General features: G+C 44.0%; 1 protein-coding gene across 5 annotated transcripts; it reads right to left on the bottom strand.

The window, feature by feature from the left end:
- Positions 1 to 118: 118 nt before the first annotated feature.
- On the bottom strand, positions 119 to 18544 carry LOC108929515 (semaphorin-4D-like). 5 transcript variants are annotated; one of them, XM_018744094.2, is made up of 16 exons: positions 13940 to 13988; positions 13631 to 13832; positions 9279 to 9413; positions 7819 to 7964; positions 7604 to 7666; positions 7348 to 7443; positions 7151 to 7244; positions 6034 to 6150; positions 5585 to 5730; positions 3603 to 3778; positions 3344 to 3500; positions 2933 to 3155; positions 2692 to 2807; positions 2138 to 2307; positions 1909 to 1955; positions 119 to 1777 (listed from the first exon to the last, which is right to left on the bottom strand). In XM_018744094.2, the coding sequence occupies exons 3-16, from the start codon at positions 9379 to 9381 to the stop codon at positions 900 to 902; spliced, it is 2532 nt and encodes an 843-aa protein (XP_018599610.1). In that variant the 5' UTR covers positions 9382 to 9413; positions 13631 to 13832; positions 13940 to 13988; the 3' UTR covers positions 119 to 899. The 5 variants fall into 5 exon arrangements, with proteins under 5 accessions (XP_018599610.1, XP_018599607.1, XP_018599608.1 ...); XM_018744091.2 differs by lacking the exons at positions 13631 to 13832; positions 13940 to 13988 and adding an exon at positions 18437 to 18544 and having other exon boundaries at positions 121 to 1777; XM_018744092.2 differs by lacking the exons at positions 13631 to 13832; positions 13940 to 13988 and adding an exon at positions 17100 to 18419 and having other exon boundaries at positions 121 to 1777.
- Between the last annotated feature and the right edge of the window lie 8904 nt (positions 18545 to 27448).

Here is a 27448-nt window from a genome sequence, read left to right as displayed (position 1 = left end):
CTTTTAATTATTGCAAGAGTTTGAAAAAATATTCAAACAACCACTAACTACTCCACAAGTCATTGAGAAAGATTTCCACCTTCCTGGTATAAGTAAGCATTTTGATAAAAAGTCCTCTGATGGTTCATTTCACTTGCTTCTCAGGTTATTACCAATTCCCATTCAGCATGGAGCAGCTCTAGTAAATCACTCAATTTCAGATCCATCAGGACAACCAGGAATTAGTCTCACAATTCTGTTTATTCACAGACCAATGAATTTCAGGAACGTTCCAAAAAAGCACAGACAAACAAAAACAGACATTACCGTCACATGGCTCAACCCAGAATTATACTCCATCTTCCTTGGAACATTTTATTTTCTTCTTATGAAATATACCTTGCCTTGGTCCCCCCCACAATGAGCCAACCTAAAACAATCTACATCAGTAGGGCATCTTACAGCACTTACATGCAGTGCCTGTGAAAGCTAACAGCACTAGACAGTAAAACAGGAGGCAGAGACCTCCTTCCCTGAGGAAATGTAAAGGACAGATGCTCCGCCTCTGTAAAAGATAGATACAGTCTACAGGAGTTTCACATTATTCAAAACTATCATATTTAGCAAAAAAAAGAGAGTAACATACTCAAAATTTGGAATCTCTCCTGCTAACTTATCAATTTGATAAATTATACTTCCACTTTGTGAGTTAAAAAAAGTTTGGAAGAAGAAAAAACTCCATACAGTATAAGAGTCACAGGTGGAAGAGTGAGAATTCCCAGCAAGTCCACAATAATACATGTGTACAAAGGCGCATATGCAACAAAAAACGTGAACTGGAGCACAAGACGTATCAGCGTCTATGGCAGATATTTCTTTTCCACAGGTACATTTAACGCAGAAGATATGGAGAAAGATGGTCAAGGCGCCTCGACATCTGCATCTGCGTACTCAATGGGCTGACCTTCAGAGTCAATGTCAAAGGGCTTCTCTGAGTGAGGGCTCTGACACACCACACCTGGGGAAGGGGCACCGCTGCCTTCTTGCACAACACCTGACATACCTTCTCCGTCCCTCCCAACCTTCTGAACTCCGTTGGGACCTTTAGGGAGACCTTGGTGCTGATCAGTCACATTATCCACCAGGCCTGCTTCACAGGAGCGGTACTCCGACTGGGGTGGCTTCTTGGCCCCCAGCAGAGAAGCCCTCGCCCGCAGACAGGGGCCAGGCAGGTACTGCATGTAGCAGTTGTAGCTCACAGTGACTAAAAACAGGAGTAAAAAAAGGAGAGTGAAGGTCAGCAGCAGGGTCATCCCTCTGTCTGACTCCAAGTACTGTGGGGGCACGAGCTCCTTGTCCCGTGATTCCTGGTCCCCCGGAGGGCGCGACACAGAAGAAGTCAAAACAAGCCTGGTGGGCTCAGGCATCTCAAATGTGGGGACTGGCCTGGCAGTGAAGCCAACGTCCACTACAGTAAAAACACTGGGATCTTCAGTGGTGGGGTACAGGTGGTCTTTGGCCAGGGCCAACTCAAAGCTCTGGAGCAACCAGGTGAAGTTCCTATGGTCTGCTTCCTCCACTGCCCAGCACTTGTAGTAGCCTTGGTCCTCAGGGCCCGCACCATAGACAAGGAGACCCTCTGCTATACGTTGATACGGTGGAGACCTCTCCTGCAGTACACTCCCATTGACCGTCCACACAACCTGGGCCACATTGGACTCCACTTGGCATGGAAGCTTGACGGCACCCCCTGGCTTCACCCACAGTTGCTGGTATGCTTTAGTGGACTGGTTCTGCCCTGCAGGATGGGAAGAAAACTCTACAAGTCCATCAAGAATTCACCAGGTCTCATTGTTTACCCCTGGTAACTCCTTCATGTACTTATGTACTTTTTCAGCTCTCCAGGAGAGCACTGCTTTCACTACATACCTGTAGGACATTCGTCTGCATTGCCCTGTAGATTCTGTATCAAGTGTCTGGAGAAAAAAAAACAATTACAAGAAAGTTACTGTAGTTATAACCAAACTCTCAAACCTCAAGGTATGTGTGAAGGACCTCTGAACACATGATCATGTACCTTCTACAAATAAGAACAAACTTGTTCAGAAGTGGAAATGAATCATTTTGCTGTCATGACAAATCGCTCTGACCACATTACCCTCGTGAGCGATCTTCCTGCAGGATGTTGACACATGCACCAGCACCACGGTCCCATGCACAGTAAGGGTCGCGTGCCAGCAAGCAGTCCTCGCACATGTGATATTTCTCACAAAAGGCTGTGGGGGACTGAACGGCCCTGCTGTCGGACCCCACATACAGGAATTGGGCCTAGGAGAAAGGTGGGACACAGCCTCAGTGTTTTTGTTTGGGGGGGCAGCTCAGAACCAGGACTCATGCTGTACTGGAAAGGAGACAGTCAGGGCCTGCATCAAGAAGAAGCATGTGGCGTATGCAAACCAAACAATGAAAACCTCAAAATGCAAAAACAAGACAATGTACAAAGTTTCACCAACAGCCAAAACAGAGCCATAAACACAATTAGCACAAAGTTTCCATTCTAATACATCACACTGTATAAAATGCACATTGCACTTTTGTTTTAATAGTAATGGCAAGTTTTTTTTTTTGCAAGTTTCACAACACACACAGTTCAACCCACAGAACCAGGGCAATGTGTTAAAAATCAGACAACCCCTCAGGTACTTCACTTACCCCATGAGAGGGCATGACCAACGTCTTTACAGATTCAGAGTTAGGGAAGAGTTCTACCTCCTCTATTATGTGTACTTCTTTCTGGTAGAGAACAGACTTATGGAGGTTTCCTTTGTCTAAAAAAAAAGAAAACAGTCTGTAAGTGGATGAAAATTCAAACCTTTGTCCTTTTTAAAATGATTTTAATTAATAATGATGTACATTCATTTTTGAACTGCCTGCTCAACCAAAAGTCCCTTACCAGTTCCCATGAACATTACATCATACAACTGCCCGTCCAGAGCTGGGACTCTCTCCACAGCAATCTGTGTGTAGTGGACATCCTTGGCGATAAACCTGGGCCCATTATCCATGGGGCGGACAGCGTCCTCGAGCAGCGGGTGGTCTCTGACAAACTGAAGGGTTTTATCCGGCAGCATGAGGGAGCTGGTGATATTCTGTTGTCGAATGTCTTTGTTGATGCACTGCAAGGAAAGGCAGTACTGAGTGAAAAAGCAATCTTTGTACTCTTTTAAAACCATTTCATCTCACATGATAAGTTTAAGAACACAGTGAACCTTTGTCTCTCGTCCATGTATGCACACTAAAAATAAGCTTGTCTACACGAAAACCACCACGTGCTCCGTTTCTGACAGCAGCCAGAAAGACGTACCGCTCCGGGACGTGGGCTGGGAGGGATGCCATTGTACCTCACCCACTTTGTGTGGGATTGCGCCACGGTGGACTTCTGCATGTACTTTCCCCTGGAAAAGACCTCCTCTACCGCAGACATGCTGTAGACACACACGGCTGAGGACCTAACATTGTCCCTAGATAACAAGGAAACAGTCATCCTCATGAAAACCGAACAACAAAATACTTCACCCTTGCAGCATGACCTATAATCCAGATCCCTGGAACGCAAGACTCACCATTGCGAGGTGAAGATCCCATAGATCACCGATTCCCTCCAGTTGGTTGTCTTCAGAATAAACACGTCGTGGACCACATTGAAGACAAAGTCGGTCTCGGGCATAGAACACATCAGTTTGGCCTTCAGAAAGGAGGTCCACTTCTTCTGCAGTGTCCTCTCTCCTCCAAGGTCACCCTGAATGGTGATCACAGGCATGACTGACAGACCTTTTTGGTTACTTGCTATATCCCAGGAAATGTCTTCTTGCCAACTCACGAAAATGAATCGCAGCACATTTCTTAATGCTGAAGTTTTTGAGTGACAACACATTAAAACTTTTTAAATCTTTTTGAAAATCTTTGATTTCAGCCAATTTTTGTATAGCACGATATATATAGTTATAGTATATATAATATAGTTGGTCCCCAATTTTTTAATTTTTTTGCTGATACAAACTTTTCTGAGAAGTGCACACACACACACACTCACACACACACACATTTTCGGAACCGCGTGTCCCATACGGGGTCACGGGGAACCGGAGCCTACCCGGCAACGCAGGGCGTAAGGCCAGAGGGGGAGGGGACACACCCAGGACGGGACGCCAGTCCGTCACAAGGTACCCCAAGCGGGACTTGAACCCCAGACCCACTGGAGAGCAGGACCCAGTTCAACCCACTGCGCCACCGCAGCCCCTTTCTGAGAAGTATTTAGTATTTATTTTTTCAGAAAATGACAAATAGCATACAGATTCAGATTGCCCACCAAAGCTTCACCGGAGGCACTGACAGACAGCAATCGCAAACAACGAGCACTCCGTTAAGATTTTTGAAAGAGTGCAAGGGGGGTTAGAAAAGAAGCAAAGAAACAGAACAAGCTGCAGATGATTTTCTGCCTCCTACATGTACCACTTTTGAGCCAATCAGTGAAGTGTCACCTCTGTCATCACCCACTCCAACGCAATACATCCGTCTCCAAAAGAATGGATTGTGGAGCTGCAGCTGAGCACAAACACCCCTGTCAAGCTCTGTGGCACAGTTCTTCACTGTCCTGTCTTTTTCACATGCTGTGAATACCCCTGCCAGGGAAATCAGAAAGTGTTGGCGCATGGATGAGCCATCCCAGCTCACCAGGGGTGACTGTCGGCTCCCCTACCTCTGAAGATATGTTCAATTGAGGGGGAGAGAGAGATAAAGAGAGGAAGAAGACAGAGAGTCCCTGTTCCTGTCAGAAAAACCCTGCTGCTGCTTCATTCTCGCAGAGCTGTCCAGGTTGTTGACATTTACATTATATTTCCGTTTATTCTGCTGGCAGAGCCTATTCTCCAAGTGGCACAGAACTCAGAGCAAACTAAAGTGCATTTCAGAACAGATGAAGAGATATACATGCAAGCATGTGATTCTCACAGAGTCAGTTTGTCCTTTCTTTTTTTTTTTTTTAAAAAAACCACCACACATTACACTGGTGGCAGCATACAGAATTAAGAAGCTATTGACCTGCTCCATGTCACATTCGACTTACTACCCTTGAGTAAAGAACAAACTCTCAAACCAAATTCAGTTTCTAAGTAGGGAACCAACCAAAAACAGACCTTTTGAGTTTTTAGATATTAACAAATGTTATCCTCTTAGCATGTACAAAAAAAAAATGTCCCTGTACCGAAACCTCCCACCCTGTTACTGACATCATAATCTCATACAGATTAAAGTCTTCAAAGCCAAAACAGCATTCTCCACATCCTCATGCATTAGAAACATTACAGATGCCAAGTCCAGGATAAGATCAAACGTACAGTAGCACGCAACAGTCGGTTGCCTGGAGTTACAGTTGCATTTTCTACTGAAAAGCATTGAGACAGATGACAGAAACCACTACCGTTTGCCTCCTTAAACATGCATGATGTTTTTGAATGCTTTGGTCAGATTAATTCTGCATATAGAATGAGTCACAGGAAGGACTAGCATCATGTTGGCTTCTCCGGTCCACCAAATGAAGACTGACCTTGCAGACCCGCGCAACCCTCGGGATTAGCAGCTTGCTAAAGAAGTCGTACTCCATAGATGCCTCAGTGAAGAAGAAGTAGATCTTGTCATCTTCATCACCACCCTCATTTTCCCTCACCACATCAGCAAATACAAAGCTGGGCTCTGGATGGACAAAGGTGATAGTAGCTTTTTTAACCAATCATTTACAACACATTTTCAGATTTACACACTTCAGCAGTTATATACTCGTTTTACAAATGTTCACTTCTCCAGACTTCAAGAATTTTACCAGGCACCTGTACAAAGGCTCTGTTCTCAGTTATCTGAGCCTTCTGGTTGGTTCAGTTATGTTCAGATACCAATCACACCATTGTTGCAGTCATCACAGAGCTGTTATCTTCCTTTTCCCCTTTCCAAACCCATGAATAGGTGACGTTACACGGCCGAGAAATGGTGGCCTCTTACCGTTTAGCCAGGACGTTGAGTATTCGGTCCTTAGCGGGCTCTGCGTGGCACCGTTCCTTGATATAATAGGCTCACTTCCCAGGAAGTTGTATGCCGTTCCAGAGTACAAATCTCCATCTGGGAAACAAGGTTCAATTTCATTTATGATTCTTTAGCCCAGAATGTCAAACACCTGTCAAATAGCAACTGCACATGCTGGACACGACTACAACCCAAGACTACTTACGTTAATGGAACATTTATTGATTTTGAAATAAACTTATTTTATTGCAAAGCATTTGTAAAAAAAATATTGTTTATATAATTTACATCCAATGAAGAGAACTGAGCTGCACAACCACTACCATGCAGCAGATAAGGGATTCTAAGGAAACTGCTGCTTATCATTATTAACCATTATTTAACTGACACTTTGTCCAAGGCCACTTACAGTATCGCATTTTCATTCTACGCTACTCACAATTATTTAACCATTTACACAGCTGGGTAATTTTAACTGGAGCAATTAAGCATACGTACCTTGGCCAAGGTTACTACACCAGGAGCAGGATTTTGATCTGAGTCCTTCAGTTACAAGGCAACGGCTCTTTCAGCTACGCTACCAGCCACTGCATATATACCATAAAGCTGAACTAGCAACAGAAAAGACTAGAGAAGTGGCTAGTTACTAGTTGCACCGATGGGCTATGCCATATCTGTGCTCCCTCCCTTGTCAGTTTCCTCCCAACAGCTGGCTCTTCAAAGCACTCTCACAGATCAGAAAGATGAGAGCCAGCTGTGTGACACGCCGATAAGACTGGATTGTGGGCAATATAATGTTCATGATGCTCAGCAGTGCTTTGCTAGATACTGTCTGTTAATGTCTGTTTCTGCAGATACAGTATCAGTTTTTTTAACAGTTCAAACCCATCTTTAGTGCAACTCTCAGTTTTAATGCTAAATTTCATTTTGCAGCATGTGCTTTTTTTTTTTTTTTGCTCTTCCTTCACAAGTGAGGCTTACATGCTGATAATACAGTCATGTTATATATCCTCAAGAAAGCCGTATCAGTGGGTTTCAGGCTGACGACTACACCCAGAAACACATTTTGCACGGTTGTCCTAAGAAATTCACTTACCCACCATGACTGCGGTGAAACTCTGCATAGGGTCAAAGGAGCACTTTCCTCTACCATCCTCCTGGCGCCCCTCCAGCTTAAAATCCGCAAGAGACTGAAGGCACAAAGAGGCAGACAACCCTGGCTGGTCAGGCTGAAGCTGGGCCATATGCTACCACACACATAGGGTTGCTGGCTCTGGAGGGATATCTGCTCACCAGGTGGTCACACAGAGGCTGAAAGGCGTGCGTCCCACAGACGTAGAGATGGCTGTCGCTCAGTTCCAGAACCCGGATGTAGTTCAGGCAGTCTGTCTATGAAACAAAAACATCCACTCAGAAGAGGGCTGACAATTATGAACATTCTGCAGTCACAATGTGATGTGTGAAACATACAGATTACCTCAAAAGTTATAGCTAAATGTTATACACAGCAGTTTAGTATCATTTACTATTATGGATATTCCAAGCGTACCTCTTTAGATTTTCCTTTCGAAGTGCATACCTCTGTAGCTACATCTGGAACTTTCCATACTACCTGAAATATCAAAGAACCAACATTAAAAAGGAAGACAAATGCAGTAAAAAAAAAAAAAAAAAAAAAAAAAAAAAAAAAAAAAAAAAAAATCACAGAGCACTGGTAAATCTTCAGGTATTTAATTAACCTTCTTAAAAGAAAACGGATTGTACCTTATGGTTCTTGACTGAGATGTTTCTCAGGCTCAGCTCAAAGATGGCCTCCCTCGCACCAACGTACAACACTTCCCGTTGCTCGTGAAGCAGTAAGGTCGTATAGTTGAAGATCCCCGGCTCAGAAAATTCATACAAGTTGACATCTGTTACTCAAAAAAACCAAAGTGCAGAAACATTTAAGGAAGTAGACAAGTGATCAAAAGACTACTGATTCAAGTCAAAGGAAACTGGATTTTCAGATAATTCATGCAAGGAGCTTGAATTTATTAAACAGTCAAGTACACAAATGAGAAGACAAACAGTTACAAGTCATCCAGTTCATTCTGAAAGACGTGACTTCCAAGCAAATAAAAGACTCAGGCTCAGATGTTAGACCATGTGCATTTCCCCATCCCCCTCCAGTGAAGCAGTGATGAAAAGAAAACCAATTCAGATACTTGATAACTGATAGTTTGATATTTAATAGCTTCATAGTTGTGCTTGAGACAGGGCTACCTGATCACCCTTGTGAGTTACTGTAACCTTTTGCCCTTGTACTGCATTATGTGCATGAATTATTTGGAATATCTCAGTGTACCATGTCTGTTTCTATGTTGCTGTGACTCAGTGCTATTCTGTTCTGTTGTTAACGGATATGAAATAAATAAACAGATGGGAAAACGTAGCGATTTGCAATCACACAAGCATGTTAGGACTTCTAGTTATTGAAGAATCTTTCTTTATTAGGCCTTAACAACAGCTAATGCTGTGAACACTAAGTGGACCCAAAAGCTAACTGTTAGACATCACAGATATTGAATTTCGGATGTTAAAACAACAGCTGAAACTGAACCATGCACACTTGCATTAACAGTCCCGGATATGAAATTCAACAGAAAGCTAACGCAGTTTTATTACTAAGACTCCAGGATCTGACCCTCATCGGGATAAGCAGATCAGAAAACGAATGGATGGATTGGCTGACATAATAGCAGAACATTGTATGAAACACAAATCGTACTTTTAGTGCAACTAAATGCATTAAACAACTGGGATATAGCATTGCTTAGTATAATTGAATTTTTTTTAAATCATTTCATCCATATGGCATATGCTTCTTCAGAAAAGTCATAATTCAAATTATTTCACCACATTATGACAACAAATTCATTGACTTCCCTTCTTCAATGGTCACTACTGCTAGTGAAAAAAGGAAGTTTTAAGCTTGCGTAAGAGGCATTTCACTGTTGGCAATGCTTTTGTAATTATATTTTTGCCTAATTCCAAAACAACGTAAATTCTGCAATCCAGAACAGGATGATACTGCCTGGAAGAGCCATCTCTCCCCGCCAGTAATCTATGTTTCAGTTTATCAGCATTTAACAGCACAAAAAAACAATGCTTTGCCAGATCCAGCTCATTTAACACAGATAAAACAAGATCCCACAACACATTATTGGAACAAGGTGACACTTTACCTTGGCGTTTCCATGAAGTGCGGGGAACAGTGGCTGGGCTCTGGTCCGAGGAACCAAGTGTCAGGAGCAGCATCAGGCTCAACGTGAAGGCACCCCGTGGCATGCTGGTGTCTTGGGTGTGCTGAAGATTCTTCTCTATTACACACAGTAGAACATCCATTAGAGCCTTACAACTCCTCACACAGCAAGAACCACAATGTGAAGAACACCATCACTTCCTCTGTGAAAAGCCACAACCGCTTTACGAATATTCCCATCTCTTTTTTAAAGAGACAGTGTACAGCTCAAGCTGAGAGTGACAAGCAAGCAAAACTCAAAGGAAGCCATTAAGACTCTGATGTTACCAGTCAGCCCTCCTCAATGTCTACAAGAACATCATCTTAAGTTGTGCGGGCAGGCTTAAGTGGCCGACCATTTTCGAGCGCATGGATGTGTTTATTTCATGAAATTGAAGAGCTTTTGGTTTAAATCCAGTACCCCAGGGAATAAGGTCATTGTGGGCACTGAGAACCAGGTGACCTAAAGGCCCTGGCTATGGCTAGGGAGAGACAAGCTGTCCCTGCAGGCAAGAGTTCCCGAAAAGGCAGGCAGTAAAATCAATCAAACCAAGCAAGCCCCCTAACAGACATTCTTTCTCTTCGTCTGCATCCTTGTCCCACCATTCACATTTCTTATTGTCACAAAAAGAACAGCTGAAATATTTAGTGTCTACAGACACTGAGCGCTTACAATTGTCAGGACTGTACATCCCCTCAACATGCCATCTGCTGATGGATTGGGATCACAGAGCCTTGTGTGTGTGACTCACACACACAGAAGGGTTGGCAGAGCAGGCCCACGTGCCACATGGACAGAAGCGTAGTGGCACAGGCCCAGAGACGAGAAGGGGGGGGGGGGGGGGGGAGGGAGGGGAAAAAAAAAAAAAAATGAGCTCACCTCCTGACATGCTTCCAATAACCGGAGCACTGCACCTCATGAAAAGCTCTTTTGTTTTTAACCTCAGCTGATATTCACATGGAAATGAACTGCAGTACAATCCAAAGAGCAATCTGCAGTCCACCATCCATGGAGAAGAGTCTTTCGACCAGGTCAAAAAGAGAACAGACAAGGTAGCCTCCTACAGACACAATTAAGAAAACCAAACAAGTGCCTTATTTTCCAACACAAGCTTCCCTATTGTCCTTGTCTCCACGGCCTTTGTTTCCTAAGGCCTGAAGCATCTTCCTGTAATCCTCTATTCTTCAGAGGACACCTTCCTCGCCGAGGCAGCCGTGAATCATATCTATGGTAACTGCAATGTACAGACAGCAGGACCCAGACAAGCTCATCATTGTGTTTACTCAATGGACGATTACACGCCCTGTCGGCTGCACTGCGGCCCCCGCCTCCTGCCACACCCCTGCAGGGCTTCCTCAGAATGCCTGAGGTCTCCAACGGTGGGGGGTGGGGGGAGGGGGGCCTGAAGGTCGGAACGGCTGACCGGACAGGTTCAGCTGATGCGGAGCGACTGGGGCTCTTGGCATTCACACATCACTGGGTGATGGAGATGAGAACATGACACGCAATCTTCACCACAATCAACTGCTCAAACAGGCACCCAATGGAGCACGCTCTATGCAACCACTCCCATCATGGTCCATTGTGTCACACGCTGCAGAGTCCATCCTACAAACTGCTCTCACACAATGGCATCAGTAAGAACAGTGCATAATGCACGATGCCGCTCCTTGTTACAATGGTGCGTAAACATCCAAAGCATCCTGCCAACGCACCACTGAACGACTGCCGCAGGGTCAACGTGGTCCTAGCAGACGTCGTGTCCTCACCTTCGGCACACACGGCACCCCTGGCAGCCGGAGAGCCCCGGGCTGTCAAGCATCGTCGCCAGACTGCTACAGCCATAAGGCCTTTAGACACAAAAGGACACCACATCACTGCTGCGGAGACCCCCCGCCATGAACCATTCCACAAGGCTGGCTGAGAATTCAGGTTCTCAACATTCCAGATACAAAAGGGATGCGGTATCATAGCTTCGTCCATCCGCTGGCAGATTCCAGCTGGTGAGATATTGGCCGAAAGCTTGTGGAACAGTCCAAGGTCTACGGGGATTCGGCCATTAACCTTTGTGTAGAGAGCGTAGAGAAAGGTCCTCGTGAGCTGCTGCGAAGAGTCTCCTCTTTCCTCCCAGTACACAGGTCTGTTCTAGCTTGAAGAAACAGCCAGTTAACCAGAGAAGCATCAGCACACTTCTGTGGTTTCTGGACATTTGAGAAGCTGTATAAGAACCCCATGCTGCAGACAAACAGAGCGCATAAATACAAACACACGCCGATAATCTTAATAAGCCTCACGTGGGGGAAGACGATGATTTGGAATAACTGACAAAAATCAGCAGAATCCGTGCAGTAAATATCAGTGTTCCAACCAAACACTGTGAATGGGAACATAGTATTACCCTGAAGTTACATCTGAAATGTTACCTCTAAAAGATTATATGCAAAAAACATCATGGACAAAATGAATTTCACTCTAAAAATTCTACATGGAGTGAGCGCATGGAGAAAAATAAATACTGCAACACGGTAAATAATTTTTCCATGGGGAATACCTTTTCTGTGCTTCAGTGTAAAGGAATCACTTGATGCACAGAAGTCCACAGAACTTACGAAATGACAAGCACGAAAGTTTCTCAGCTCATCTGAATAAACCACAAAGCCTACACCGCCAACACCAAACTTGTCTGCTCTGTGAACTTTCGTGTATGGCAGCCCTAAGATTACATCAGCAGCGCTGTGTTTGACTTAGCGAAACAAAAAAAAAACGTGGAAAAATTCAGAAATGACAAATCAGTACGACCTAAATACACAACCAAAATTACCAAACACAAAAAAGAAAAGTCAACGCAATCTTACATGGAGCAGCACAATTTCTACACACAAAATAGCTTTTGCAAAACGCAATAATAGTTGTTTTAATAGACAGTTTTTACTGAACTCCATACATCCACTTCACAGTTTTCTTTGAAATCATGCCACTCCATAGATAATGAATATTAAAGGTGCCAATCCAAAATGTTAGATGAAATGAATTTTTTTTTTTTTTAAGAATTTTAAATTCAACTTTGATTTTGCAAAAAAAAAAAAAAAATCATAAATGTTTTTCATACCTGCCCATGGACAGAATCATTACAATGTGATTTTCTGGTAACCATTCTAACTAATATGCTACTTTCAGAGAATCATGCTGCCATTAGACATATAAACCATGCAGGGAAAACACTGAGAATCAGAAACACAATAGCCCTAAACTGGTAGTGAAATTGTTTTATTAAAAACTGGTACTGGTTCTAAGATTTGCACCAAACTTCCTCTGAGGACAGACAACAAAAAAAAAAAATTAGATAGATAGATAGAAGTCAAATGGGCTATAGCATTTTTACACCCATTTGCTTTCACGAATTATTTACCAGTTAAATTAATAGTCTGACATGCAATCAGAGCAGCTGTATATCAAAAAGACTAAACAGCAGCACAAAACAATCCATTGCTACATAAATTTTTTTTTTTTTAAAAAAAAAAAAACTAACTTCAAATTTTCCTTTATCACCTCACATGACAATAGCCAAACAAACATCTGGCATGGTAACATTTTTCTACTTGATAACCACCTAAGAAAAAAAAATCATTTGCCGTGCTTCCTCGACAATGAGAAACTTTAACACGAAGCACTTGGATCGTAACCGTTCTCCATCGTAACCGGACCACAAGAAAGGTTTTTGTGGAAAGACAAGACGGTGCCAACAGGAGCGCACCACACTGCCAAACAATAAAAAAGGGTGTGTTTAAACACAGGTTGCTGCAGGTCCCTGTCAGAACAGACCGCAAAATCAAAACATCTTTAAAGAGGACGACATGTCACTGCCCTTTATCATGGGTAACATACCTGTTATAATTTAAAAGAAATACTGAAAAAGAAACACACTATACAAACAAATGCTGCTCAGTTGAGATGTTATGATCATGTTGTGCACCAAGCCATACCAACACCTCAATTAAATGTCTTTCTGAGGGCCCCAATTCTGTCTTTATTTCTCTAGCCTAGAGGAGAAGACAGTGAAAAAAGGCGGAGGTCAATGGCAGTTCAGAGTTCAGAGCTACGGCAAACCTAGAACGCACCACACCCCTGTCAGAAAAGGAACAGGGTGGTAGGTAGCAGGTATTCGAACCTGTAGCCAACTGAGAACTAGCCTCCAGATCACAACCCTCCATCTGAATAAGACAGCAGATATGGACATGTTTGCACGGCCCCCTCGCCGACAGTCCTCCCCACGCCGAAACGGACAACGGCCTTACCGTGCGTCACGGCACCTCCCAGCGGCTCTTTCGGTTCATCCAGCCCTCGTATCGTTTTCTGCAGCTCCACTTCAGTGACCGGTGCCACCAACAAAGGTGCACCAGCGATAACAAAGGCGAAGCAGCCTGCAGTGAAGCCAGCCTCTTCCCTGACGTTGCCCCTCTGGTGCCCTGAGCCACACACTGAATTATTAAAATCGGGCTGTGTGTGGAGAAGAGGGAGGCAGAGGAAACAGAGGAGAGGCTTGGCACTTGTGTCCAAGAGACCCTGCGCCAGGCACCAAAGCCTCTAGCTGGATCTTGGCTTACAGTGAGGAGATGGGCGTCCAGGCGACTGACCGACGCACAGCAAGGAGCGGCGAGGTCGTGGTCTCCCTTCCATCAATGTGCTCCAGCAGCCACTAGAAGGAAGGAGGAGGGGCGCAGGAGGATCCCCGCTGCCGCCTTCCAGAGACAAGAACGGCAGCCATTCCAGCAGTGGCGAGGGCCGCCCATCGGGGGAACGCCAATCCCAGCATGCCGAGGGAAATTGTAAGGTGTGGGGCAGAGTTAAGGGTGTGGTCACCAACCTCAAAACCAGATACCAGGATAATAAAAGCTGAACACAAGCTTGGGACGGGCCCCTGAACCCAAAAAGCGTTCACAGTCTTGGAGCACCGCGGTGCTGCTGCATTTCAGAATTCACAAACGTGCAACGGCAACTTAAAAAAATTAGGAACATCATATTAGGTGTACTGTGCCTTTTGCACTTTTTAACAGTCTCTAGTAGCAAATCAAATACATTTGTCATTTTATTTTTCTTTGCCCCATCGGTAATACTAATGTTGTCCTTAACTGCTTTCAGTCGTGACACTGCTTTTTTCTTCCCCTTCCATATCCATCTCTTCCCATGTTTGTTATTCACAAATTTCACCCTCTGTTGCACTGGGTGTAGGCTACTTAAAAATGGGTTCAATTTAAAATAATAAGCTCTTTTTTTCTTGCCAATCGTTCTGGATCAATGAGCAGCGACAGGGAGCTGACGCACGGCGTTTGGACATTTCCAGGGGTTCTGGATTGCGTACGGGCTACAGATCTATACCACTGTTTATAGTAAACAACTAACATTTCGCTTACGCAACTTTAACCTGTCACTCTTGCTCAAATCATATTTGTCACACCGACTGCACTTTTGATTAGCAATAAAATTCATTAAGATTACCAAGTTACATTTTCGGGTTACTATTTTACGTTCCACTGCAAAATCTAATGGGAAAATAGCAGCACGTCCCAAATGAGAGCCTTCACACCAAGAAGCCTTTAAATGGGTTTACAATTAAAGGTTGTTGCTGCCGCTTTGTCTTTTAATTTGAACAGTGCAGTACTTCAGATCACTACAAATTGTTGAACGCTTCACTTGACCTTTGTCAGACGACAGTTAAATGAGTTCAGTGACTTAACACTGGGACTGACCCACTTGCATTTAGGATTAATCGGCACGCTATGATGACGATGACTACGACATGAGCGCGATCAGAAGCGCACGGCAACCCCCCTGCTACTGTGGGCGCATCCATCTGGAAACTGGGTACAATCAACCTGCCCGAATTTCCCACCAGCTACTTCAGTCGTGTCATTAATTGGACAACTCTTTGCATAAATGAACTAAAAATTACCATCATGTATCCACGGCGGTGTCCCTTATTTGAAAAGCAAGATATCAACATTTCACTTTTCTTACAATAATTAATGTCCTGCAAGCTTAAAGCAACTTACATTGTACACACAGCACAGCCAGAACAAGAGGATGTCAACAAAAAAAAAAAAAATGGGGAAAAAAAGCATTTTGTTGCCCAGAAGTTCCACAATGAGTGCAGTTCTTCCAATGAAGCCTCAGCTGTCAAGCCAAGACAGAACGCGTCATCCCACACGTCTGCGAACCGAGAAGCAGCCGTCGTTCGGTAAGAAACGTTGCGGCTCATTTTCACACCACGCACGCAGGACACAGAGCCCTTATTTACCGAGAAGCAGCACTGACACACACCTGAGGAGCAACGAGTCTGCATAAATAAATAGACCCATGCGGTTAATATCTGAACAGGTAACCGCTGATCGCAGGAAGTCTAGCAGCTCAACAAAGCAGTGCATTCTCAGGAAAGTATGCCTTACAAATAATACATGTAGGGTACACACTGCTAATATTTCCACCTGCTGGCAATTATGTCAAAACATTCCTAAGACAGCAGTTGTGAGAGAGACGAGGAAAGACTTCTCCATCTTGAGGTCATGGCCTGCAGAGGCTGGAAATGAGGAATACGTTCGGATTCCCCACTCGTTCGGTCCACTTTTCTGTCTGCAGCAGCGCATCCCAACACTCGATCGTGTTGATCTCCATGAAGGCTACAGGAATCGACACTGTACAATTTGTTCACCGTGCTGTTGGAATACAACCGGCGACATTAATGTCACTCGTTGTCACACTCCCCCACATTTGCCTACGCAACAAAGGAGGCGTTCAGAGAGCTGTGCAGCACATTACCAGCGGCTCACGGATGCTTATAATGGCAGCGTTAATAATTCAGAATGTTGGTTTCCCTTAAGGAGAGAGTGGTCACGGGTTTACATCCACCAGCAAGGATTGTTGTACGTTTCTAAGAAGCACTGCTACTTCATCAATTTTTCTTCATTTTCTGATAGTACATTATAATTAGGGGGCGCGGTGGCACGGTGGCGCAGCGGGTTGGATCGGGTCCTGCTCTCCAGTGGGTCTGGGGTTCGAGTCCCGCTTGGGGTGCCTTGCGACGGACTGGGGTCCCGTCCTGGGTGTGTCCCCTCCCCCTCCGGCCTTTCGCCCTGTGTTGCCGGGTAGGCTCCGGTTCCCCGCGACCCCGTATGGGACACGTGGTTCAGAAAATGTGTGTGTGTGTACATTATAATTAACTGTTCTTTATGATTATAAACATTTTTGATATAAGTTCTATATTTTCTACAATTTCAGAAGTTCACTAGCCTTCCCAAAGCTATGTCTACGTGTTTTAAAGTTGCATTCCTAACAGCCACAAAGCTGAACGGATTAAAGCAGTAAAGACTGAAGTTTGCAAACAGCTGCAGACCAAACGAGCTCACACCAGGATCACTGACATTAAGAAACCTCTTGGCCAAAGCCATGAAGAAGAAGAAGGGGGACAAAAAAAAAAAAAAAAAAAAAAAAAAAAATCACTATTCCAGCCTTATTATAAGGGAGGTTTGCTTCTTCATGGTCCAGGGTCGCCTTCTTCACACCAACTCAGTTCCTAGGTGTGTTCTAAATCCATAAATCTCCTATAAATGGATGAGGGCTAACACGCCGTGGGCGTCCGGTCATATTTTTGGTCCCACACACTAATCCGAAACACGCTCAGCCAAGGACACGTTTCCATATGTCGAAACAGCTTGCGTGGAATCTTGCCCGGTGCCCGTCGGAGGTCCCGGTACGAGGAGTACCGCATACCTGCTGGAGCACGGCGTTGGCGGTGCAGACTTCGCCCTTGACTTGGTAGACAATGCCCAGACTGACACTCCAAGCTTCAGAAACGTGCACACCTCGACACCGCTGCCGGCGAATAACTTTTTTTTCCCCCAACTTCTTCGCTGTCTGCTGCGGGTGTCCCGTTCCAACCTGAGGCTCCATTTCAAAGCACAGGGCCTTTGGCAAATAATGCAGAACCGCAGCGGAGATGACGTCCTTTCCACCGGCACGCCAACAGGCCGAGCGTGACATCCCCAGCAATGTAACAAAACCGAGAATCCAAAAGGAGAAAGAAACGACGTTCAGACGTATTGAATTACGGTCCCGCCAACCGACTTTGGGCCAGAAGGCAAGAGCGGTGTCGTTTTTCTGTGCAGTACAGTCACAGGTGGCATTTTGACACAACGGTCAATATCAAGTCATTTGGCAAAGACTAGTATGACTTATTGAAAGGACTCTGGGGAGATCTGTGTGTGACTGAGACTGGGGAGCACGAGCACACACTTCACGTTTCCAATGCTGACAGTTTCATCAGAGCACAATCACAAACACAAACAAGTCCATGAGAAATTTGCTCACACAACTTTGCTAAAAATCAAACGTGTTGCTGCGGCATCAAGGGCAGCAGAGTGTGTGCGCGCGACTTCCTCTCTCTCTCTCTCTGTCTCTCTCACGTACACACACACCTTTCTCCCGCACTAACCTGCATTTTAAAAGTAAAGGTTTTCAAACGCTTCGCAACGTGCTTGCGTTTATTTAAAAGAACTCAACAGCTGACTCCAACAACATTACAAAAATTACATGGCAAACATTTACACGTATTTATTAACGCTGCACACTCGCTGTTCATAACGCTCGAGTCACACGGTGACGGGAAAAAAAAAAAAAAAAAAGTCTGCAAAGTCTGTTTTGTCTGCATTCTGTCTGCCAGCGGTTACACTTAGTTACATTTGCAAGCGCGGTTTCCATCTTGTACTGCACTTCCTCAGGGTTAACTTAATAACATTATTACTTTGTGTGGGGGAAAAGCCTGTAAAAAGCGGATTTGGCTAAGCAAAATAATAAATGACAGTCTAAACCAGGGCGCTGGGCTCGGCGCGAGCGACCTGTGGCTGTGCGGCTCGACAACCTGTTCCTAGGTGACGGTCACAGTCACTAACTAATAATAACGGCTATAATAAATAATAAAGCCCGGGCTTGTGTGCAAGTAGTAAGTCGAGCACACGCGCGCGCGCACAGGAGCAGCGAATTTGAAGGCCTCGAGAGCAGAGACCATGTGTCCCAGGTGCTCGCAGACCCCTCACTGAGAGGCGACTTACCCGGGGGCGCGTGCCGTGTTTCCGCAGAGCCGCTGCTGGTGAAGGAGCGCGGCTAACAAGTGCGCGCAGTGCAGTGCAGCATGGCGGCTGTGCTCTGCTCTGCTGCGCTCGCGCTCCCCCCCCCCTCCTGCTACTCCTTTGTCGGCGCGAGCGCGCGGCGGGGCCAGAAACTTGTCCTCCGAATCATGGTACTATTGCTGTGCGAGCGGCTGCATACTCCTCTCACAGCAAGCACGGAATAACTTTTTATTTCGTGTCAGAAATTGAGTTAAGGCACACGTTTTCTCTACCTCAAGAGTAAAACAACAACACACCTTTTTAAGGTTCATCCTGGCCTGATAAAACTCCCATAACATGCTTGTTACTGAGCTCTTTTCCTTAACGTACATTGGTGATTAAATATACTTTGCAAGACAGTAATTCAAGTTTATATGCAGTACTATCAATGATTATTGTATAACTGAGTGAAAAATAGGCAGGGTAGTGGGTGATGCTGGTGCCTCGCAGCTCCTGAGGCATGGGTTCGAATAATGTGCTCATTCTGTGTGTAGTTTGCATGTTCTCCTCATGTTTTGCGTTTACCTGGGTTTCCCCTCACGGTCCAAAAGACGTGTTTCAGGGTAACCGCCGGCTCTAAATTGTCCTTTGTGTGTGTGTGTGTGTGTGTGTGTGTGAGAGAGAGAGAGAGAGAGAAACTTCCTTGAGATGTAGTGGAGTCCTGCCCGGGGTCGTACCGTATCTCACGCCCTGTACGTTCAGGAGAGACTGCAGACCACCGCCATCCTGCACTGGATAAACGTTTGTGAAAATGTGAAAGACTGTAAAAATGGGTACGTTTCCTTAGCCCTCACTACTCTACATGGCCTGCGTTTTTCCAGAAACAATGACACTGGGTAGTGAGTGTACCTATATGCGTTAGATATGGTGTGAAAATCAAATCTGGAAGGAAATATTCCGCAGCATATGGTACGATTGAGAAAACAGAAGAAGGCGAGTATTAAGACGGAGGCAGTCTTGTTTTCTTCTCGAAGCAAGGAGCAAAGAGAGGAGCAGGAATCTCAGGCCTGCAGTGACCACATCCTTTGCGTTCTGCTTTATGTTGTATTTAAAGTTTTATGCAGCTACTCGTGTGATGAATATTGGTTCATATGGTGGAAAAAAAAACAAACAAACTGCACTTAAGAATCACACGTCTGCATCTATGTCTGTCTTTCTGTTAATGTAATGCAAACATTGCACTTTCCATGAGATATACGTCGCTTTGGAGGAAAGCATCTGCTAAATTAATACATGTAAATGTAAATGTTGTGTCACGACTGAGAACACAACATCAACTGAGAAGAGTGGATTAAAGGCCACATGCAGTATCAGTCCAAATACACATTTACGTGTTCAGGAACATAAATGTAGTTATGCAGCAACACATCGTTCGCATTTTGTATTTAAATGAAAAATACAAATCCGTAGTTTACGCCACAGGGTTTTTAAGGCCGTTAATAATGTTTAGCTGCTTGCCTCGGTACCACACGATGGTGCTACACTCATTGTTGTTATTTTGGGTCTGAAAACACACTAAAGCTCACGTAGTTAAACTTTTCAGCTGTAATAAACAGTAGAATTTGATTGTTGGCTCATCCGTAATTCAACACGTGGAGCGTATGAGCGATCAGCATAATTCTTCATGTCGCTCCATATAGCTGCAAGAACTATGGCCCCATATTGCACCATCTCTCCAGACAGTTAAACATGGCATTTAGACATAAATATTGCTGGAGAGATTTAACTGACCCCCAAATTCAAACAGCTATATTAACTTATACGTGTAAACACCTACACCTATATTATACCACACTGCGGACATTTTAATTTTTAAAAAAAATAAATCAGGCACATACTGAAACTGAAATCAGCAAGGCAGCGGGGATTCAACCTAACTGCATAGTTAATCATGTTGTCATCGGTGTCATGGTGGCGCACTGAGTAGCGTTGCTGTCTCACCAGGGCCTGGGTGGTGTAAGAGAATGTGGATTTGGTCCCTGCTCACTCTGTGTGGAGTTTGCATGTTCTGCGTGGGTGTTCTCAGGTTCCTTACTATAGTTCAAAGATATGCTGTTCGGGTGGATGCGTAACTCAAAAAAATCACCAATAGTGCGAGCGATAAACACAAAGTGTGTTGTGCTCATATATGGATGAGCGACTTATTGTAAGTAGTTTTTTTTTTTTGCACTACATCTTATGCCGCACAAATTTTTATAATTAGATATTTAGATATTAGATATAGAGATATAGATATTGATATTAGATATAATTATATTTATTTAATTTTTATAATTAGATATTTATATATTTTCTATATATATTATATATATATTATATTTTGGTCTTACATATGCATAAATAGATTGTATATATTTTTCCTTTAGATTTTAGTACCTGTTATTTGTCTTTCTAGATTGCTATGTCAGACAGCTGTATAAAGCATTTCACTGCATGTCGTGCTGTGTATCGTTGTGTATGTGACAAATAAAATTTGAATTTGAATTTGAATTTAGTCTATCTAGTACTATAAGTCAACTTGGGTGAATAAGGTATGGGCTGATAACACTACATAGTGTTCACTGGAAGTTGCTTTGGAGGAAAGCATCTGCTAAATGAATTAATGTGAACCTTGCTTATTTTGATAATGTTTTCCCTCAAATGGACATCCCGTCTTCATTTGATAATTTTGCAGCTGTGAAATATGTGAAGCTTTTGAGATCCAGTCTACAGGACAAAGTATGTCCACAACTCAGTTCAGTCACAGGACTGCCAATCCACTGCAGTTTTTTTGTCATGCTGTTCCAGATGCAAATAAATTGTCACCTTTTTGTTACCCAGATATGCCTAAGACCATAAAACAGTAACTAAAAATAATTCTAAAAAATAATGGCTGTTTGTTGGAATGTATTGCTCAGAACACAGCCCTGCATATTTAATAGGGGCCATAGAAGTTAATAAGCCAAATTCATCTTGACTTCAGTCTTAGTAAACCAATTTCTCCAGCACTGTAAAATGTACTCTTGTCTGTAGAACTACGCCTGTTTCTACAGACTTTTAGATTGTTTTTCTGGTCGGGGCTTTTTTGCTGGCAAGCATGCATGGCCCCACTGGGAAAACCACAAGAGTCGTGCATATCAGATTCATCTTTTCACAGTTCATCTTTAGGTCTCTATGTTCACATCAGAAGCAACACAGGAAGAACGTACCTTCTGAAGCCTTGACAAGCTCTGAAGAACAGCCTCACTTTCCTCACACACCCCCCCCCCCCCCCCAACTTACTGTCACCGTAACAGCAACCGACATGCGACATGGTGAACATGCCCTTTTGCCCTATAAATGCAAAGGCACAAAACCCTTTTGCTGATATGGTGTTCCTATTGCTTAGATTTCCATTCACATCTGAGTGGATCTCTACTCCTTTTCTGGGACAAATATCTGATGTGACAATAATTTTGCTCTTGTGGACACAGAGATAGGAAAAGTACATTAGCCATTTGTGATTTGCACTCAGGAAAGCCCAGCTAAGTCACACCTGTCATACTGTCATTTTATACAAAACTCTGGTCATTGCCCATGGACTTAAACTCCTGGTCCATTTTACCAGTCCATTTTCCACCAGTGATCTGTTACACAGCTGCTGCATCTTTCCAGTTGTATTCCAGCACACTGATAACCCATCAATGGTCATAGTGACCTTTTTGCCGTCAGTGACTTATGCTTTATTTTCCTTGTTGCCTGGGAACCTCCACCACCTATCAGGTAATAAAGGTGAGGACAGGTGAGAACAATGGCAGAGTCCACACATCCATTACCTGGCTGAGAGGGGACTGCACAAGTGGCCTTAAGAACAACCTCCACAACAAGACTCAGCTGAAGAAATGAACCCTCATATTGTAACGACCTGCTTTACTGAAGAGCGTCAAATTCAAGCAGGAACAGATGTTCATTGTAAGTAGTTGTGGATAATGGGAATTGTGGAAAAAATGCAAATTAGTTGTTCAAACACCATGGGGGCTGACAGGGATTATAAAGGGCGGAGTTCCTGTTGGACAGTGTGGAAACCCTAAAAAGGGCTGGAAAGGCTCACTTCAGGTGCAGGTCCTTGAAGAAAAGGTGTCCTCGGACCGAGACCATTATTTCCATTGATACGTGACTATATCTCTCGCTGTGTGCCAGTGTTCTAGTAAACATTCATAATGAACCGTGACCACACCATGACCTTCTCCGCTCCATTTGAACCCAGTGCGCCGCACACCACAATATTATGTCATCACGCTCACATTGTGCTTCGGTTCAGTTTACACTGAATTTCCTGGGTGGTTGTGAAATTTCAACACTGCTGATGATGGAGGTTTCAAGATATGTGCGCAAGGCAATATAAGTGCTATATAACTTACACTGATCAGCCAAAACATTAAAAAAAGCTCCCTAATATTGTGTAGGTCCCCCTCCTGCCGCCAAAACAGCTCTGACCCATTGAGGCATGGACTCCACAAGACCTCTGAAGGTGTCCTGTGGTATCTGGCACCAAGACATTAGCAGCAGATCCTTTAAGTCCTGTAAGTAGTGAGGTGGGGCCTCCATGGATCGGACTTGTTTTTCCAGCACATGCCACAGATGCTCGATCGGATTGAGATCTGGGGAATTTGGAGGCCAAGTTAACACCCTGAACTCTTTGTCATGTTCCTCAAACCATTCCTGAACAATTTTTTGCAGTATAGCAGGTCGCATTATCCTGCTGAAAGAGGCCACTGCCATCAGGGAATACTGTTGCCAAGAAGGGGTGTACATGGTCTGCAACAATATTTAGGTAGGTGGTACGTGTCAAATTAACATCCACATGAATGCCAGGACCCAAGGTTTCCCATCAGAACATTGTCCAGAGCATCGCATTGCCTCTTCCAGCTTTCCTTCTTCCCATAGTGCATCCTGCTGCCATCTCTTCCACAGGTAAACAAAACACATACACCTGGCCGTCCACATGATCTGAAAGAAAATGTGATTCATCAGACCAGGCCACCTTCTTCCATTGCTCCATGGTCCGGTTCTGATGCTCACGTGCCCATTGTAGGCGCTTTCAGCGGAGGACAGGGGTCAGCATGGGCACTCTGACCGGTCTGCGGCTACGCAGCACCATACGCAGCAGGCTACGATGCACTGTGTGTTCCGACACCTTTCTATCACGGCCAGCATTAAGGTTTTTGGCAATCTGTGCTACGGCAGCTCCTCTGTGGAATCGGACCAGACGGACTAGGCTTCGCTCCCCACGTGCATCAGTGAGCCTTGGGCTCCCATGACAGTCATCGGTTCACCAGTTGTCCTTCCTTAGACCACTTTTGGTAGGTACTAACCACTGCATACTGGAAACACCCGACAAGACCTGCCGTTTTGGAGATGCTCCGACCCAGTCGTCTAGCCACCACAATTTGGCCCTTGTCAAAGTCGCTCATATGCTTCCGCTTCTCCATTTTTCCTGCTTCCAACACATCAAATTCAAGAACTGACTGTTCACTTGCTGCTTAATATATCCCACTCCTTGAAAGGTGCCATTGTAACAAGATAATCAATGTTATTCACTTCACCTTTCAGTGGTTTTAATGTTTTGGCTGATTGGTGTACATGGAGAGGCAAAAGGTAGTGTCGTGGTTCAGAGTTTGTACATTTCAATCCAGCCTCCAGCTCTAGCACCCTTGAGGAAGGCACTTACTCTAAACAAAGAGTTCCAGCTGCACAAGCGGGTAAATACTTTAAGTCGCCTTGGAGAAAAGTGTGAGGTAAAGGTTGTACGGAACGTGTCGTGCTAGATACGCTGTAATGGCTCCTATTGTCTCTTCAGCCAAACCAAGTGTAAACTCACACGAGAATGAATTTTTATAAGCAAACTGCATGCTGGGAGAATAATGGCTGCCATGAGGAAATTCATATTTTTGCCTCTCTGCAGGAGCGCATTGCACACAGGATTTAAATGGTCTTGGAAAAGAGGTGGAATTGGTGCCATCTAGTGGCGAATTGTTGGAATCGCTGTACAGCAGTGTAGCAGTAGTGTGATGAATGTAATTTAGTCCACAGAGGACTACATTGTAACCTCTGGTGCGGTTTAAAGGACTCAGACTGCTTTGCAACATTTTCCTTCATATGCTGTTTGGCTTTGCCACTAGAAACACGTTTCCCCTCACGAAGTCTACAGTTTCTGCCAGAATTAATGAAAATGTCACAAATGAAGAGTTGTGATGTCTGCTGTTTGGGAATTTGGGAACTGGAACCTTTCTCAAAATGCTTGAGAATAAGTATGCCAGCATGGGGCATGTCATTAAACGTTTTACAGCTAAGTGAATGTGTTGTCTCAAAACAATGTTAATGGAATTTTTGGCTTTAGATGGAATAGCTCTATGGAGAAAGCAGTGCAGGATTTTTCAGACAAAATTTATTGTCAATTAAGTGCGGCAGCCAAAGGCAGTTACTACACACACCTTCAATGCAGACCTTAAAAAGCCTTTAAAATCCCCACTGTTTTCTATCTGACAGATCCTATCAAGTGGTCTGGCGGAGCTCTCATCGTTCTCCTCTGCCTCTCTCAACCGGTGTCCCGCAGGGCTCGGTATTGGGTCCTCTTCTTTTCTCAATCTACACCTCCTCCCTCGGCCCAGTCATAGCCTCCCATGGATTCAAATACCACTGCTATGCTGATAATACCCAGGTCTTCCTCTCCTTTCCACCTGGTGCATCAGACATCTCCGCACGCATTGCTGCCTGCCTGTCAGACATCTCTCCATGGATGTATGATCACCACCTCCAACTCAACCTCACCAAAACAGAGATCCTACACCTCCCAGCTGGCCTGTCTTCCTGTCATGATCTTTTAATCAAACCGGACAACTCACTCATTTGACCTACTTTCTTGGCTAAGAATCTGGGAGTAACGATTGACACAAGTCTGTCTTTCTCTCAGTACATCGAAGCCACAATCGGTCCTGCAGATACATCCTGCATAATATTTGTAGGATCTGTCCTTACCTCACAACAGACTCTGTCCAACTACTTGTCCAGACCATGGTGACTTCCTGTCTGGACTACTGCAACTCTCTCCTGTGTGGCCTTCCTGGTAATGCCATCAGACCTCTGCAGCTGTTACAGAACGCTGCTGGCTGAGTTGTGTTTGACTTGCCAAAGCCTTCCCATGTATCTCCTCTACTCATTTCTCTGCACTGGCTTCCTATAGCTGCCCAAATCAAATTCAAGACACTGGTTATTGTCTACAAATGCATCAATAGAACTGCTCCCAGCTATTTACAGGACTTGATCAACCGCTTCACCCCAACCAGACCCCTTTGCTCGTCTGCTTGCTTGGTGGTCCTGCAGCACGAAAGGTAAAGCGTGAAGGTTCTCGGTTCTGGCTCCTTTGTGGTGGAATGACCTTCCTCTCTCACTCAGAACTGCTGAAACTCTGTCTACATTCAAGAAGGGTCTGAAAACTCACCTTTTCCAGCCTCACTTTGCCCAAGATCTCTCTAGCTCATGTATGGTGTAAATGTTCATGCACCATAACTTTATGTTCATCCCTAGATAAGCCTTTACACAACTGCTACTCCGGCATTGTGTGTAAATGTTTGAACGTAGCAAGGTGATCAGGATTCATCTATCCTGCATTTTATGCACCTACTTGAGCAATGAACATCGGTGCATCAAGTGGAAAGAAACAAACTAGGTTTACTTAAGAATCACGTCTGCAGCCATATCTTTTTCTCCTAATGTAATGTAAAAATTATATTTTCTCTGAGATATACATACTTTGGAGAAAAGTGTTTGCTAAATTAATAAATGTAAATGCAAATGTAAATGTTTTCAGTTAGAATAAACAATACCCATAGGCCACATTCAGAATGGTATTCTTGATTGCAATACAGCCACTATAAAAACTTTAAGGCAATTTATTAATTACAATTGGCCCCATTTTTTTGTTTTGACTTTAGTTAGTGACAAATTTAGCATTTTTAAATGTGTACAGAAACTACTTTTGGGTTTTAATATGTGGGCTGATGAAACAAATTACAAATCGGAACCACGCAAATCAGCAAAATCTCTGAGTTTTCCAAATGTGATGACTGAAATGTTATTCAAAAAGGTTTAAAAACTTGTAGCATAATGGTTTCCAAGGAATTTGGGGCAGCTGCTAGTGTAGTGCTTACAGCTGTTACCTTTGCTCCCAAAGTTGTAGCTTCAAATCCCACCTCTGGTTGTAGTGTAAGGTATTTACCCTGAATTGCTCCAGTAAAATCTGCTTGCTGTAAAAATAACTGTGGGTAGCTTAACGCTGTTGCTTTACAGAAAAGCATCAGTTACACAAAATAAATGTAAATTGAGAGTTAATTACATTTCCAAAAACCTCAGAAATGGAGAGAAAAGGGCACTAGAGATGCATTATGGCAGTTCCTGGCAGGAGAGAGACTGTATATATACATGCAGGTTTCTGTTCTAGCATATGCCTTTATAACCTTTGTTTAGTTTCATAACTTAGTTTAGCTTTATATTTAATATTTGTACAACTACAATAAAAACGCAGATAACTGAGTGTTGTGTGTGGCTAATAAGGGGAATAAAGTGGAAAGAAAATGGCCTGTCAGGAATTTAGCACACTACTGGCTTGTGAAAGATGTAATTCTGGTACTTAGAATGATCCGCACAAGTCAAGTAGAGCCACGCTGATTTATTTTTCTTAACTGCAATAATATCACATTTCCTCCGTGGTGGAATGAAACTGTACCATTGTGAACAACAGCATGAAGAGTCCGGATGTATTTTAGCAGTGAATTGCAATCCAGAACAAAACATGAACTACTTCCTCCTCTCCACACCTTTATTACGATGGCAGAGTATGGTCAGTGACAATTTGCAGATCAGCTTGAACCTTGAACCTGTGTTGCATCATCTTTAATAAAAGGCTAAACAGTTAAAATGAAAAATCCAAACACTGAA

The sequence above is a fragment of the Scleropages formosus genome, chromosome 12, assembly GCF_900964775.1.
Source record: "Scleropages formosus chromosome 12, fSclFor1.1, whole genome shotgun sequence".
Taxonomy (NCBI): Eukaryota; Metazoa; Chordata; class Actinopteri; order Osteoglossiformes; family Osteoglossidae; genus Scleropages; species Scleropages formosus.
Note: the sequence above shows the minus strand (reverse complement) of the source record. Positions and strands in the feature narration are given on the sequence as shown.